The sequence below is a fragment of the Anolis carolinensis genome, chromosome 4 (genome assembly GCF_035594765.1).
Source record: "Anolis carolinensis isolate JA03-04 chromosome 4, rAnoCar3.1.pri, whole genome shotgun sequence".
Classification (NCBI taxonomy): Eukaryota; Metazoa; Chordata; class Lepidosauria; order Squamata; family Dactyloidae; genus Anolis; species Anolis carolinensis.
In genome coordinates, this window is record NC_085844.1 from 232,880,827 (window position 1) to 232,898,257 (window position 17,431).

The 17,431-nt window shown below is 37.3% G+C and overlaps 1 protein-coding gene across 2 annotated transcripts in view; it reads left to right on the forward strand.

The window, feature by feature from the left end:
• Positions 1-17,431, forward strand: part of dok5 (docking protein 5) — a 76,975-nt gene that overhangs the window by 45,825 nt on the left and 13,719 nt on the right. The window contains exon 2 of one of the 2 annotated variants that reach the window (XM_062978949.1): positions 476-583. The exons of the other annotated variant lie outside the window; for it this stretch is intronic. Coding sequence (XP_062835019.1) covers positions 476-583 — 108 coding nt within the window. The remainder of the gene's footprint in view (positions 1-475; positions 584-17,431) is intronic. 2 annotated transcript variants of the gene reach the window in all.

A 17,431-nucleotide genomic window follows, 5' to 3' on the forward strand; every position in this document is an offset into this window, starting at 1 on the left:
CCAAAATGGGGGAGGGGGTGAGGATTCCAAACCCAAAATACTTCTGGTACCAAGAATTTCAGTAAGAGATACCCAACTTGTATTTTGTACAGAGTTTCGAAGAAAAATCCAAAGGAATGTGGATGGGATAGAACTAATTTGTGGTTGAAAACACGTGAATGTCATATTCCCCTGTTGCTCCCATTTAGCAGGGACAGTCCTTCTAACATCCTATTTATCAACTATTTTAAAATGTCTTAGTTTCTTTCTTCTTCCCCCATTTTCCTCATTATCCTTATCGTACTTCAGTTGTTCCAAACCGAGTTCAAAGTACAAAAGTAGTTTGCGTTCAGTTAAGTTAGCAACTGTGAAATATTGGAGGTTATGATCTGGACCAAACTCAAAGCAGGATGTCAAAAAATAATATTTTAAAATAAAACATCAGTTTTAAAGCCTTTTCTTTTTTACAAACACACACATTTGTTTGTTTTTCTAGCTATATCAGAGATGTTGGTTGGTCTTCAAGAAAGCGTCAAGCAAAGGACCTAAAAGGATAGAAAAATTTTCAGATGAGCGCGCTGCCTACTTCAGATGCTATCACAAGGTACAAAGAGCTTGATGACATGTGGGCTTCTCCTGCATTTTCTTGGTGAAAATGTAATTTTCTGTATATAACTTTCACAGCCAATCTAGCCTATGCTGTCAATCTAGATAATAATATTTGTGGGAAAGTGACATTATAATGCACTGGAATGGGGTTTAGTCATGGTTGACGTTGTTCTGGCTTCAGTAGGATCTTGCCTCCACTAACATTGTCTGTATTGGAATGCAGTACTTCCAGTTTTACTGAATTAATTTGCATCTATGGACTTATAGCCTTACTAGGTAAAGTAGCATAGACTGTATTTTGAAAGGAGTGGGTTACAAAAAAAAATGAAATGACTTGGACCATCATCTTTTGAGATCTACAGAAGTTTCTGAAATATCACAACTAAAGCCTTTTAACAGCAAATATGATACAAAACGTCTATCTGAATTAAAAATAGCTGAAGCAGGAATATGGGAAAAAGCTCAGAGTTGCTGAGATTTTGATCAAGATCCTGACACAGTAAGAGAGACTATGGAGGATTTTGCTCTCTGTGAGAGCTCTCTTTTCTATTTATAGGCCCTTCCAGACTGGCTCTATATCCCAGGATCGGATCCCAGATTTTCTGTTTATCCCAGATAATCTGGCAGTGTAGACTAAGTTTAAAGCAGAAAACCTGGGATCAGATCCTGAGATATAGGGCCTGTCTGGAAGGACCCTGAGATTGAAACATCAGGTGCTCTTGTGGGGTTTGATGTGTTTTCTTCATTTTTGCTCAAAAGATATCTCTACAAAACTAGTGTCCTATCTTTTTATGAAGCTAAGCACACAGATAATAAGCACAGTCAATCCCAGAGACACAAGCAATCCTATTCTGCTACTTGTATTAGTCTATGTAATAAGCAACAGTTGTTTTTTTGTTTTGTTTTTTGCATTTTTGAGGTTTGTTCATTTATACAAAACCCTAATCTTGAAAATGAGCAAAACGTCTCAGACATCACTACCAAAAATCTTGCTGTTGCATTAGAATTATAGAATCATAGAGCTGGAAGAGACCTCCTGAACCATCCTGTCCAACCTCCTACCAAGAAGCAGGAAAATTGCTTTCAAAGCATCCTCGACAGATGGTCATCCAGCTATGTGGATAGTTTCTATCTATGTATTATGGGCAAAATAGTTCAGGGTTTGCATCCATTCACTATAGTTTGTCAGAGCTGTCAAAAAGCAGAAAATTAAACTGATCAGGACTATCGCTTGGAATTTAGGTTGAGGACATTGACTTCCTGTTCCATTTTACAAAACGAAAAATTAGAATGCAAATCCAGAATGGAAGTTGTTCTACAGTTAACTAGTCAAGGTTATTGCATTGTATATAAATATCTTTTTATTTAAAATTTAACGACCTTATCTCATTAACCCCTCGCTTCGCCATGGATCATGGCAAATCTAGCAGGGCCTGGTAGTGGGCAGGGGGAACCTGTCGCCTCATGCCCTGCATCACCAACCTTCCCCCTTATCTCAGTATCCCAAAGTCATCACAATATAGATGAGACAACGGCCTTCATCTAATGGTTGTCACCAATTGGAGTAGAACCATTGAATCTGGGTGGGGTTTTTTTTTTTTTTAAGACCTTGATTTTCCAAATGATCATTGATGCAATGTTTTTTTCTTTGGTTTGGACTAACAATAGAGTTTAGGCCACTGTAATCCTTGAATTGCTAATGGGAACAACATGGCAGTAGTTCATACACGTTTAATCTGTCCTTGGAACTCATGCTGTGTTTTGGAAGTGTTCATGTACCCTAAACCCAAGGGACTGATGGGACACACAATCCATGTTACATATGCAAATGGTGCCAATATTGGGAATTAGAACAAAGACATCTGCTTTCATGCAGAAAATCCCCTTGCTGGATTGGGCATGATTCTTGGCTTATTGGTGACAGAAAAAAATTCTGTATAAATAAGGAGACAATAGTGCAGGAGAAAGGGACTTAAATCAGTTTTGTGAGAGTCTTAAAAGAGTAAGAAAATGTCATATATTGAGCAGTATTCAATATGACTGGAGCACCATCTATCCTGCCATATAATGTATGAGCCTACAATGACCATATAATGCAGTTTGAAACTTCATTATATGGCAGTGTTGATGGGACCTGAGATTTATGATACTCCAAGACAAAAAGTTTGGATTACGTGGTTTTAATTAATTAATTGGTTTTAAGATTGACATGTTTTTAGCTTTTTGGTTTTAATGTTTATGTTTTGTTTTATTGTATGTATATGCAGCATCAAATCGCGTCTTTTTGTAAGCCACTCTGAGTCCCCTTTGGGGTGAGAAGCACGGGGTATACAGTAAATAAATAAATAAGTGAGAGCCAAAATGGTATTTTCTTTAGAGTTTTTACTCAGAGGTGCCCTCACTCTGCACAATTATATCATTTTGATATTAAAATTATTTGGTAGAGAATTCTAAATACCCATTCAGATAAAAATTCAAGAAATCCATTGGATGAAACTGTGGCTATTAAAGTGGTTGTTAGGCTACTAGTGGTGTAAGTTTGAAAAGGCCCCGGGAATTTGGAGGGCACCTAATGGGGAATGGATGATCCTAATTAATTTTCTACTGTCTCAGACTGGATCCACACTGCCCTATATCCCAGGATCTGATTGCTTTGAACTGGACTACATGAGTCTACACTGCTGTATAATCTAGGATCATCTGGGCTCAGATCCTGGGAATGTAGATCCAGCCTCACTTTTTCATCTGCTTTAAAATGTCTCAGTTTCTGTCTTCTCCTGTCACTTTCCTCCTTTGTCATCAGTTTCCTTCATTTGCTATAAACTGCGTTCAAAGTAGTTGTACCCACCTAATTCAAAGGGAGAAAGTGGAGTGGAGGGAGCAAAATCTTGTCCTTTCCTGTAGATTTAGGCAAAAGGAAACAACTGCACCTTCTGTTCTGTGTGTCCTTCCTCATTAATAACTTTTCTCATCTTGACTACACTGATGTTACCTGGCCCCATGTTTTCCAGTTTTTATCTGTGCAGCATTGGAGGGTATGGAATCTCTCCAGAGGAAGACCTCTTTGGCAGTATTTAGTTCTCAAGCAGGTAAATGTAGGGAGAGGCATTGGAAGTCCTAGCATTAGATACCCTTGTCTGATGTCCATGTTTTTTATATTTATATACATACAGGGTGTTTGAAAAAGAACTCCCTATTCACCATTTAAATTATATGGTGAATAGGGAGTTCTTTTTCAAACACCCTGTATAATTGCTAGTGAGAGCTGGAATCAACAAACCATTTGAAATCTGTTTTTTTTCACCTTAGCACCTGGGGGTGCCATCTTGATTTCTCTCTGGCTGAGAAGGTACATGTGTAATTCCTAAAGGCAGATGATAACAATAATGGACTCTTTAATTTTTAATCTTTGGAAGCAACAGCTTGATATATTTTAAAAATTGGGATGTAGGCACACAGTCTAAGCGCCTGTGAGCGAAAAGATAAGCTTTCAGTAGCTGATCTATTCTTATTTGGCTTGAGTGGCATTTAAGAAATAAATCTCATGAGAATCTTGAATGTGAAGCTCCTTAGTCTATTTGCTCCTGCCTACATTTCTCTGATGCATAATTTATGTAGACTTGGTCATAAAACCCCAGGGACTATTTGCTGTACTTGTCACATCTAGAAATAGGATTTTTGTGAAAATGTATATGAGACAATTTTCAAAAGGCCTATCCTCTTCCTCATTTGATCTCCTATAGGGATTGTGGGTAGGATATATTTAGAGCAGTTTTAATTTCAGCTCAGTGCAGAAAGTGTGTCACCTGTAATGATACTGAGCTGAGAAATTATCGATGCAAATCTTATGTCTCTTTCTCACTTTTGCACTCTTCATAGCCATGCAAGGCAGTGTGTTACATCAATTTCTCTTTGAATGATGTGGGAATTAGTGCCTAAATATAAGATCTGAGCTTCTTAAATATTCTCTTCTCTCAAAAGGGATCTATTTTTCCCCATGCATAATCCATAGGGTTGATTTTTCCACATTCAGAAAAAGGAGATATCTGGAACTTGTGGTGTACAGCTTAATTAATTCTCTTTCTGTGATCATCCTGTGTGCATAAATTTCGCCTGAAAATAAGCTATTAGGTTCTGTCCAGATTTTCAAGGAGAGTTTTAGATGGGGCTTTTCACAAGACATCAGCCTGCCTCATGTAGGGAAGGAAAAGGAGGTGACGGGAGAGGAAGAGGTATAATGATGTTACGGTGATGATGACGATGGCAATGGACAAAATATTTCCTGGTACAGTAGAGTCTCACTTATCCAACATAAATGGGCCAGTAGAACGTTGGATAAGCAAAAATGTTGGATAATGAGGGATTAAGAAAAAGCCTATTAAACATCAAATTACATTATGATTTTACAAATTAAGCACCAAAACATCATGTTTTACAACATATTGACAGAAAAAGCTGTTCAATATGCGGTGACCAAATTTAGTAATTACAGTACTGTATTTACAAATTTAGCACCAACACATTGCAATGAATTAACAACATTGACTACAAAAACATTGACTACTAAAAAGCAGACTGCGTTGGATAATACAGAATATTGGATAAGCGAAGGTTGGATAAGCGAGACTCTACTCTCATCCTGTATCAAATGAACACAGACTGTGAAATCAATTCAAACACTTGGACATTTCTTACATTTAAGTTGCATTTAATCCCCATTATAAAATAATAAAAGTTAAGCTGATATAGTCTAAATTAAAATGTATTAAACATAATAATTTAGAGTTATAGAATTGGAAGGGCTTTCATGGGCCATTGAGTCCAGCCCCCTGCTTAATGCTTGATCTTAACAGAGCATCCCCAGCTGGTAGCTGTCCAGCTGCCTTTTGAAGACATCCAGAGATGGAGACCTCACCACTCTCTAGGCCAGTGTTTCTCTAACGATGCTCCTCCAGATGTTTTGGACTTCAGCTCCCAGAAATCTCAGGAGCTTACCAGCTGTTAGGAATTGTGGGAGCTGAAGTCCAAAACATCTGGGGGGGGCACAGTTTGAGAAACTGCTCTAGGCAATTAGCTCCATCACCAAACCACTCTTACTGCCCAACGAATTTCCTTCTCATGTTCAATTGAAAACTACTCTCCTGTAACTTTGAATCATTAGATTTGGTCCTGAAACAAATCTAAACCATTTTAAAACACAGACCTGTACAAACTGGAGGACATCATAAAATCTCAAAGGCTTTCATAAAATGTCAGATTTTACCTAGCTTTATCTAAATGTTAAATCTTGCAGTAACTGCAGGTCCTAACCCATCTTTGAGTGGAAGCCTTTGTCACACTTCAGACATATTATGAGTGGAAAAGACAATAATGCTTACTTAGTAGAGTGAAAGAGGCAGTATGAAAAGAGGGAGAACACCCTACAGATGGATTTTCAATCAAGGAAGGTCTTGCAAACTCAGGAGTATGACTTGCTCCGAGAGCTCTCATTCATCAGCTTCACCACAATGGGACTTCCTTTTTCCTCCCCCTCTGCTGCCCTCCAAGCTGTCTGAAAACTTGCTCTAGAGATATTTCCAGCCACCTGGAACAGATATAGCGGCACACAGGCGGTTTCAGGGAGGAAAGGAAAATTGCTCCTTTTCTTGTTCTGTTGATAGAAGCAGTCCTTCTGTTGTTATGAGTTAAACTGATACCTACAATTACATTATATAACTCTGTTCCTGGTTATAGATTATGCTCCCATGAATGATAACATTATTTCCTTATATATAGATTCTGGAATTAAAAGCCAATACAAATAATTATTGGCAGTACTGAAATTGATACTGTGTCCTAATAGGCAACATAGGTAAGTTGAACTCCACAGAGACCTGAGCTGGTTTTTCCTTGTTACTTCAGTGATTTATTGCACTAATTCATCAGATTTACGCTCACTTGCATTAGTGATGTATTATATTCACATTTAACTTTGATGCATTGGCTTCTTGGATATAGAAGCTTGGATATAGGATTTATTTTACCATTGGGAGTAACCTATAAACAGAATTTAGCTCACAGGATACTTCTGCTGGATAGAGGATAGAAGACTTATTCCCCTTTCTGTCCGAATTTCCCCAAAATCTGCTCCAAAGAATCAAGAGACTTTCAGGAGTGATGGAAAGTCAAAAACTGCAATTGCGTGTATGTGTAAGGCTTTTTAAAAATCCAGCTTTTAGTTTTCTTTAAAATCTCAGTTGCAGCCTAAGCATGTATAGTTTCTTTGATTTTTAATGTGCTACCAAAACTTGTTTTCACAATGTCACCACTAGAGTCATAGTCTGTGTCCAAAATTGAATGGACACCATGCCAATGAATATTTTAAAGCTTAGTTTTAATGAGTTTTTTCCCTTTCCCTTTGACATCAGTAATGCTTTATTTGTACCATAGGAAAGAAGCTATACCTACAGACGGTTGAAAATTGTGAGATATTTTACTTTCTATGTACTTTGAGAAGAGACCCTTCCTTTTTTTTTGCAGGGCAGTATCCCACAATATTTAGAATGCAATCACATGCAAAATCATTCAGAGGTAGGCTCCCATGAGTTCACTTAACCCTAAATGAATATGTACAGGATTGTAGCCTAGGGGGGACATTCAAAAAGGCCAGTGGGATGGATGGATTTTTCTGTGGCTGTGCCCCCCCCCCCCCGCTCCAACCATATGTTTTTGACATATGTCATTCCACCTACCTCCTAGAGCTAAACATATTATGTATTATTAATTTTGAGCAGCTTTTCATTTCACAATAATATACAATCTTATATTTAATGTTAATCATGTTGTGTACACACATAACAATGCACATATTCTCTCATTCACACAAACAATAGTTTTCACCTGGGGTTTTCATTCCCTCTATCTTTTCTAAATCCAGTATGTAAATTCCAGTCTTTCTCTGCTGAAAATTGTAGTTTTTTGTGTCCTCTTGTTACCTGACCAATTTTTCTTAACCACACTGTGATGTTGTTTAGCCACACATCCCCATTTTCATAGATGAAATGTTAATATGGTTGGTTGATTGTCAACTCACAGTCAATGCCAAATGGCTCAAAACTGTGTATAAAAATGGTTTCACCCTAACCTTCTGCATGACTCCCAAACAAATAAAATCTACCTTAAATTCAAAGGAGTGGAGTTTTTCCTATAGGCTGAATCCACATGTGGGCTTTATCCTAGCTCCAGTACACAGTATCCTGCCCCAGTTTTACTCCATTAATGTCACACTCAACTTTTTAAAACTGAACTGTAATTGGTCTTGAAAGTCACATAGTTCCCTCACCCTGAAGTCATGTCAATAGAAAACCTACAAAAGTATTTAAAATATTGTATTAAATTACATTCAGGCTATGTATGTAACATGTGTATGAAACATGCATGAATTTGATATTTAGACTTGAGTCCCATCTTCAAGATATCTCATTATGTACATGTCTTTAAATACAGGTGATCAAAAGTCTGTGGGGGGGGGGGATCCCAAATCCAAAACTGTTCCGGTCCCAAACATTTTGGATAAGGGATGCTGAATCTGTATTATCACAATGCATGGTAATGCATGCTAAGGCTCACTTAGAGATGACATTCCTCTGTTCAAAGAGCTGTTCAAAGACTGTCTCCCATCCTCTATTTCAGTGGTTCTCAACCTTTGGGTCCCCAGGTGTTTTGGCCTACAACTCCCAGAAATCCCAGCCAGTTTACCAGCTCTTAGGATTTCTGGGAGTTGAACCACTGCTCTATTTGAGTAGTTGTCCCAGTTCAGTTTAAAGATAGAGGATACTAACAATGTGAGTAGGGATTTCAAATCCAGCCTACAACAGTTACCACCTCCATAGCTGACTGAGCCACACTTGGTCACAGTCCACCCCACTATGGTGACATGGATTACATCCCTGAACGATAATTATACACACACACACACACACACACATATTGTTTGTGCAAATTTGCCTCCTCTTCTTCCCAATGCATATGTACTGTAGTCAATCTAATATACGCGTCACAATACTTGAGGCTATTACTGAGGTGAAATGATGTTATTGTGTTAACATAGATGAATGCTTCTTAAGATTTGCAATATCAGATAGGGACCTTTGGTACTATAGATAATGGCTATGGGAAAATGAGCAATCTCCATTGTCTGTTTTATGAATTAATGCCATAAGGAAGCGTAAACGTGGGAAGAAGATGTAGCCCAGTAAGAGCAAATTTTCCTCTTCAGGTGAATGAACTTTTAGATGTGAACTGAGGCTTGCAAAATGTAGGTTGAAATATATTGCAGTGCCTTTTAGATTTCTACCCAGCAGTTTCTCTTTCAGCATCTGACCTTTAAGAATGAATTGATAACACGAATAAATTGAGTAACATCTTTCTTTTATTGCTTCTTTCCGTCCCAAACACCATAAAGCCACCACGAGCAGTCAATAGTCCACACTTCATCTATATACAGTTTCCTTTATTATTTTTTTAAATTACTTGGAAAAGTGTTCAAAACCTGAATCCAGAATTAAACTGTCTGGAGAATATTAAGTATTGTTAAAGGGCAGGAAAGACAGTATATTCCACTTCAGGTGAAATAAAAAGTTTCAGAAGTGAAGTTTTAAGAAGAATATTTAAAATTGCCTTTAAACCCCATTAGCAATAAACTAAGAACCTTAAGTTCAGAACCTGAGATGCTCAGGAAATGTTACTCTTTGGTGGGGTAAATAGGTAGCTCTTTATTGGTTCAAGATATGTGAACGGGGCCTGTCTTGCACCTTAATCAGATGCCCCCCCCCCCCCCCCCAAGCAAGAATGAGATTTTATAAGATCAGGAACAGCATTCAACCTCTTTCCTTTATTTGACATGAGTGGTGGTTGTGATGTGGTTCCCAGTAGTAAAAGGTAAAGGTTTTCCCCTGACGTTAAGTCCAGTCATATCCGACTCTGGGGGTTGGTGCTCATCTCCATTTCTAAGCCGAAGAGCCGGCGTTGTCCATAGACACCTCCAAGGTCATGTGGCCGGCATGACTGCATGGAGCGCCGTTACCTTCCCGCCGGAGCGGTACCTATTGATCTACTCACATTGGCATGTTTTCAAACTGCTAGGTTGGCAGGAGGTGGTTCCCAGTATGTCCGGGTATGTCAAATTCATTTTGCATATTTATCTTTTATATCAGGAGATAAGCAAACTCTAGGAGTATTGGGAAACAATTTTATTTACTTGGTTCCCAGTATGTCCGAGTATATAAAATTGTTTCCCAATACTCCTAGAGTTTGCTTATCTCCTGATATAAAAGATAAATATGCAAAGTGAATTTTATTCAAGGGACAAATAAACCCTGGTGACAAGAGTGCATCTTCTGTTACATACCCTCCAACTGCCCCATTTTGACAAAGGCAGTTCCAGTTAATCTTCTGTTGTTCTATTTTTGTTGATTTTAAAATATCTACATTTATTTCTCCTCCTCCCACTTACATCCTTTGTCATATTTCTTCAAATTGAATTCAAAGAACAAAACTAATAACTCGGCAGGGGGAAATGGGAGGAGGGGTGAAATCTTTCTCTTCAGAGTGGTTACAGCAAAAGCAAACTCCTGCAGCTTTTTTCCATTTTGATCACACCCTGATGTTATTTGGCCAAACCTGTTCTGTTTTTCATCTGTGAAATATTGGTAGGCATGCTATTTCTTCTGATAGCAGCAAGTGAATATTAGGAGCTACATGGCAGCACTCTGTTCTTGGTTGCCACAGCTTTCCACCTCTAGCATGGTTTTTGTAACGGATCTTGCCTACCTTTCAGGGTTGGTGAGTGGCCTGCCTTGCAGGGCTGGTATTTGCAGGCCTTGTTTACAATGGCCTTGCAGGGCCATTTTGCAGGCCTTGTTTACAAAAGCTCAGCAGAGCAAGGGGGAGGAGTGATCAGGCAGCCATTACTGTCAGTGCAGTCTGATTGGCTGATGCAAAGGAGAAGTTGCTTAGCAACTGGAGATGGGTGGAGCCAAAGTGACAGTTGGAGCTAGGCAGCCAAAGAATTCTTTTTCAGTTGGGGGTTAGAGTTTGAAATGTGAAGATATCGTTTTGGTAATTGTGTTTTGAAAAGGAAGCCTCTTTGAGGAATATAGTTAAAGCCTTCAGGAAAGGAAGGACTGAGAACTATATTATGACTCTATAGTCTAGAGTGTTGGTGTTAAATCCCAGGAGAAGTGGATTTAAAAGTTTAAATTGTCTTGCTTGTGTTTCCTTGGTGAAGAAACGTATGTACACAGAATCCAAGTTATAGAACCATCCTATATAAGAGAAAAGTCTAACTTGTTATTGAAACCACTATACGTGTTTACTGTTATTGAAACCGCTAAACATTCTTTACTGTTCAAATACAAATAAATAACAACAACTTGTTTTTCCTCACAAAGTGTCTCGTGTGACTCTCTCAATATTCTAATTACAGAGGAGGTTCCTAAATATAACAGTGTGGCAGCATTAGTAGAGGTAGTAAGTTCAAATCCTCCATATTTTTGGTGGCAGCTGAAAATAAAAGTCTTTGCAATTTTGGCAATTTGAACAATCCTCTATAATATATACATTATTGAAAGCCAATCCTCTATAGCAGGGGTCATCAAACTTTTAAAGCAGAGGGCCGGTCCACAATCCTTCAGACTGTGGAGGGGCCGAATTATCATTTGAAAAAAAAAAACGAATAAATTCCTATGCACACTGCACATGTCTTATTTGTAGTGCAAAACAACAACAACAATGAAAGAACAATACAATATTTAAAAATGAAACCAATTGTAACCAACATAAACTTATCGGGATTTCAATGGGAAGTGTCGGCCTGCTTCTGGCCAATGAGATAGTAAAGTTCATCAGGATTGTTGTTGTTGTTGCGTGCCTTCAAGTCATTTCAGACTTTGGGCGAGCCTAAGTCTAAAATTATTTATCTATTCATTAGTAAATGAATTATTTACTAATGAATAAATAAATAATTATTTATTACATTTATATCCCGCCCTTCTCACCCCGAAGGGGACTCAGAGCAGTGTATGTACATACAATATATTATGTTATTAGCATAGCACAATATTAGCATTATATATTACTATATTGAACTATACCACTATACTGTAATATTATATGTAATATATAACATATAATTAATATTATTGTATGGTATTATTAGTATTATATTGTAGAACATCATAATATTATTATCAATATTATATGTATATACAATATATTACATTATTAAAATGATATAAAATATTATATTATAAAACTGAGGGCGGGGGCCAGGTAAATGACCTTGGAGGGCCACATCCGGCCCCCGGGCCTTAGTTTGGGGACCCCTGCTCTATAGTGTTCATCCCTTCAATGAGTAAGAGCGGATTTCAGCATTGTTGAGCCAGGTGCTTTAGGAAACTTAAGAAGAGAGCATGAAAATCACAACTGTCCCTTTGTCCACAGAGATTGTTTAGGATACACTGTATATATGTACAAACAATATACATAGTTAGCCACATTCTCACGTATTTACTTACAATCTGCTGTTAAAGCAGCACTCCCTTCTCAGTTACCCCATCATTCATCCCATTGAAAATAATAAGATTCAATAATGTTTGCAAGTTCATATATTCATGTGAAATCCAGAAATATATTTCTTATGAACAGGGGGTTGTCCTGTACTGTGCTAGTGAGCTTCAAGAGATGACATTTGAATGCATGAATTAAGTGCACAACTGGGACACAACTCTAATATACCGATGATAACGTACTCTATACCCATTCACAACACCTACATCTCTTATACAACTCTAATATACTGATGATAACGTACTCTATACCCATTGACAACACCTACAACATCTCTTATACAACTCTAATATACCGATGATAACGTACTCTATACCCATTCACAACACCTACAACATCTCTTATACAACTCTAATATACCGATGATAACGTACTCTATCCCCATTCACAACACCTACAACATCTCTTATACAACTCTAATATACCGATGATAACGTACTCTATCCCCATTCACAACACCTACAACATCTCTTATACAACTCTAATATACCGATGATAACGTACGCTATACCCATTCACAACACCCACAACACCTCTTATACAACTCTAATATACCGATGATGACGTACTCTATACCCATTCACAACACCTACAACATCTCTTATACAACTCTAATATACCGATGATAACATACTCTATCCCCATTCACAACACCTACAACATCTCTTATACAACTCTAATATACCAATGATAACGTACTCTATACCCATTCACAACACCTACAACATCTCTTATACAACTCTAATATACCGATGATAACGTACTCTATACCCATTCAAAACACCAACAACATCTCTTATACAACTCTAATATACCGATGATAACGTACTCTATACCCATTGACAACACCTACAACATCTCTTATACAACTCTAATATACCGATGATAACGTACTCTATACCCATTCACAACACCTACAACATCTCTTATACAACTCTAATATACCGATGATAACGTACTCTATACCCATTCACAACACCTACAACATCTCTTATACAACTCTAATATACCGATGATAACGTACTCTATACCCATTCACAACACCTACAACATCTCTTATACAACTCTAATTTACCGATGATAACGTACTCTATACCCATTCACAACACCTACAACATCTCTTATACAACTCTAATATACCGATGATAATGTACTCTATACCCATTCACAACACCTACAACATCTCTTATACAACTCTAATATACCGATGATAACGTACTCTATCCCCATTCAAAACACCAACATCTCTTATACAACTCTAATATACCGATGATAATGTACTCTATACCCATTCACAACACCAACATCTCTTATACAACTCTAATATACCGATGATAACGTACTCTATACCCATTCAAAACACCAACATCTCTTATACAACTCTAATATACCGATGATAACGTACTCTATACCCATTCACAACACCAACATCTCTTATGCAACTCTAATATACCGATGGTAACGTCCTCTATCCCCATTCAAAACACCAACATCTCTTACAAAACTCTAATATACCGATGATAACGTACTCTATACCCATTCAAAACACCAACATCTCTTATACAACTCTAATATACCGATGATAATGTACTCTATACCCATTCACAACACCAACATCTCTTATACAACTCTAATATACCGATGATAACGTCCTCTATCCCCATTCAAAACACCAACATCTCTTATACAACTCTAATATACCGATGATAACGTACTCTATACCCATTCACAACACCAATAACATCTCTTATACAACTCTAATATACCGATGATAACGTACTCTATACCCATTCACAACACCTACAACATCTCTTATACAACTCTAATATACCGATGATAACGTACTCTATCCCCATTCACAACACCTACAACATCTCTTATACAACTCTAATATACCGATGATAACGTACTCTATCCCCATTCAAAACACCAACATCTCTTATACAAGTCTAATATACCGATGATAATGTACTCTATACCCATTCACAACACCGACAACATCTCTTATACAACTCTAATATACCGATGATAATGTACTCTATACCCATTCACAACACCTACAACATCTCTTATACAACTCTAATATACCTATGATAACGTACTCTATACCCATTGACAACACCTACAACATCTCTTATACAACTCTAATATACCGATGATAACGTACTCTATACCCATTCACAACACCTACAACATCTCTTATACAACTCTAATATACCGATGATAACATACTCTATCCCCATTCAAAACACCAACATCTCTTATACAACTCTAATATACCGATGATAATGTACTCTATACCCATTCACAACACCTACAACATCTCTTATACAACTCTAATATACCGATGACAACGTACTCTATTCCCATTCAAAACACCAACATCTCTTATACAACTCTAATATACCGATGATAACGTACTCTATACCCTTTCACAACACCGACAACATCTCTTATACAACTCTAATATACCGATGATAACGTACTCTATCCCCATTCACAACACCTACAACATCTCTTATACAACTCTAATATACCGATGATAACGTACTCTATCCCCATTCAAAACACCAACATCTCTTATACAACTCTAATATACCGATGATCACGTACTCTATACCCATTCACAACACCTACAACATCTCTTATACAACTCTAATATACCGATGATAACGTACTCTATCCCCATTCACAACACCTACAACATCTCTTATACAACTCTAATATACCGATGATAACGTACTCTATCCCCATTCACAACACCTACAACATCTCTTATACAACTCTAATATACCGATGATAACGTACGCTATACCCATTCACAACACCCACAACACCTCTTATACAACTCTAATATACCGATGATGACGTACTCTATACCCATTCACAACACCTACAACATCTCTTATACAACTCTAATATACCGATGATAACATACTCTATCCCCATTCACAACACCTACAACATCTCTTATACAACTCTAATATACCAATGATAACGTACTCTATACCCATTCACAACACCTACAACATCTCTTATACAACTCTAATATACCGATGATAACGTACTCTATACCCATTCAAAACACCAACAACATCTCTTATACAACTCTAATATACCGATGATAACGTACTCTATACCCATTGACAACACCTACAACATCTCTTATACAACTCTAATATACCGATGATAACGTACTCTATACCCATTCACAACACCTACAACATCTCTTATACAACTCTAATATACCGATGATAACGTACTCTATACCCATTCACAACACCTACAACATCTCTTATACAACTCTAATATACCGATGATAACGTACTCTATACCCATTCACAACACCTACAACATCTCTTATACAACTCTAATTTACCGATGATAACGTACTCTATACCCATTCACAACACCTACAACATCTCTTATACAACTCTAATATACCGATGATAATGTACTCTATACCCATTCACAACACCTACAACATCTCTTATACAACTCTAATATACCGATGATAACGTACTCTATCCCCATTCAAAACACCAACATCTCTTATACAACTCTAATATACCGATGATAATGTACTCTATACCCATTCACAACACCAACATCTCTTATACAACTCTAATATACCGATGATAACGTACTCTATACCCATTCAAAACACCAACATCTCTTATACAACTCTAATATACCGATGATAACGTACTCTATACCCATTCACAACACCAACATCTCTTATGCAACTCTAATATACCGATGGTAACGTCCTCTATCCCCATTCAAAACACCAACATCTCTTACAAAACTCTAATATACCGATGATAACGTACTCTATACCCATTCAAAACACCAACATCTCTTATACAACTCTAATATACCGATGATAATGTACTCTATACCCATTCACAACACCAACATCTCTTATACAACTCTAATATACCGATGATAACGTCCTCTATCCCCATTCAAAACACCAACATCTCTTATACAACTCTAATATACCGATGATAACGTACTCTATACCCATTCACAACACCAATAACATCTCTTATACAACTCTAATATACCGATGATAACGTACTCTATACCCATTCACAACACCTACAACATCTCTTATACAACTCTAATATACCGATGATAACGTACTCTATCCCCATTCACAACACCTACAACATCTCTTATACAACTCTAATATACCGATGATAACGTACTCTATCCCCATTCAAAACACCAACATCTCTTATACAAGTCTAATATACCGATGATAATGTACTCTATACCCATTCACAACACCGACAACATCTCTTATACAACTCTAATATACCGATGATAATGTACTCTATACCCATTCACAACACCTACAACATCTCTTATACAACTCTAATATACCTATGATAACGTACTCTATACCCATTGACAACACCTACAACATCTCTTATACAACTCTAATATACCGATGATAACGTACTCTATACCCATTCACAACACCTACAACATCTCTTATACAACTCTAATATACCGATGATAACATACTCTATCCCCATTCAAAACACCAACATCTCTTATACAACTCTAATATACCGATGATAATGTACTCTATACCCATTCACAACACCTACAACATCTCTTATACAACTCTAATATACCGATGACAACGTACTCTATTCCCATTCAAAACACCAACATCTCTTATACAACTCTAATATACCGATGATAACGTACTCTATACCCTTTCACAACACCGACAACATCTCTTATACAACTCTAATATACCGATGATAACGTACTCTATCCCCATTCAAAACACCAACATCTCTTATACAACTCTAATATACCGATGATCACGTACTCTATACCCATTCACAACACCTACAACATCTCTTAGACACCATTCATACTTACCTCCAACAGACAAAAACACCCAATAATCACAAATATTTTATATTCACAACCTTTAGGAAATAATATCCCCTAATGACGCAGCGTCTTCAACCGCTAACCTACTCAACTTCTCCAATGAAATGTCGCACGTTTGAATTCGAAAAACGGTGTCAACCCCCACTATTACCCCACCTTCTCCCAACCCAACAGTTCCAAAACATCCAAATATCACTACTTCTAATATCATCCAAATAAACAACCAAATATCAGTACTCCTAACAGCGCTCCATACAGTCATACCACCCACATGACCTCCAGGGACTCTACAAACAATGCCACCTCTTCGACTTAC